The 389-nt window shown below is 66.8% G+C and overlaps 1 protein-coding gene across 1 annotated transcript; it reads right to left on the bottom strand.

Annotated features, from left to right (window-relative positions):
- Positions 1-6: 6 nt before the first annotated feature.
- Positions 7-384, bottom strand: LOC109508636 (40S ribosomal protein S14; the record flags this gene model as incomplete). The annotated part of the gene is made up of 2 exons (XM_019858664.1): positions 7-177; positions 248-384. Coding segments are annotated over 2 exons (308 nt in total), but the record flags the coding sequence as incomplete, so codon positions are not given.
- Positions 385-389: the final 5 nt, after the last annotated feature.

The following is a 389-nucleotide window of genomic DNA, read 5'->3' as shown; positions in this document are numbered from 1 at the left end:
GCGCGCGCGACTGACCGGTTGCCGCCGGTGGCCCTGAGCTTGATGTGCAGCGCGGTGATGCCGAGCTCCTTGCAGCGCTGCGCCACGTCCTGCGCCGCCAACATGGCGGCGTACGGGGACGACTCGTCTCTGTCCGCCTTCACCTTCATGCCGCCCGTCACGCGGCAGATGGTCTCCCTGGCGGAAACGGCAAATGTTACGGCCGCAGCGGGACGACGGGCCGGGGCGGTCGGCGGCGAGGACTCACTTCCCGGAGAGGTCGGTGACGTGCACGAAGGTGTCGTTGAAGGAGGCGAAGATGTGGCAGACGCCGAAGACGTTCTCACCCTCGGCCACCTGAGGTCCCAAACTGATCACCTGCTCCTCCTTCTTCTCCTTGCCTTTGCGCG

Source organism: Hippocampus comes, unplaced genomic scaffold, assembly GCF_001891065.2.
Source record: "Hippocampus comes isolate QL1 unplaced genomic scaffold, H_comes_QL1_v1.1 C16388955, whole genome shotgun sequence".
Classification (NCBI taxonomy): domain Eukaryota; kingdom Metazoa; phylum Chordata; class Actinopteri; order Syngnathiformes; family Syngnathidae; genus Hippocampus; species Hippocampus comes.
Note: the sequence above shows the minus strand (reverse complement) of the source record. Positions and strands in the feature narration are given on the sequence as shown.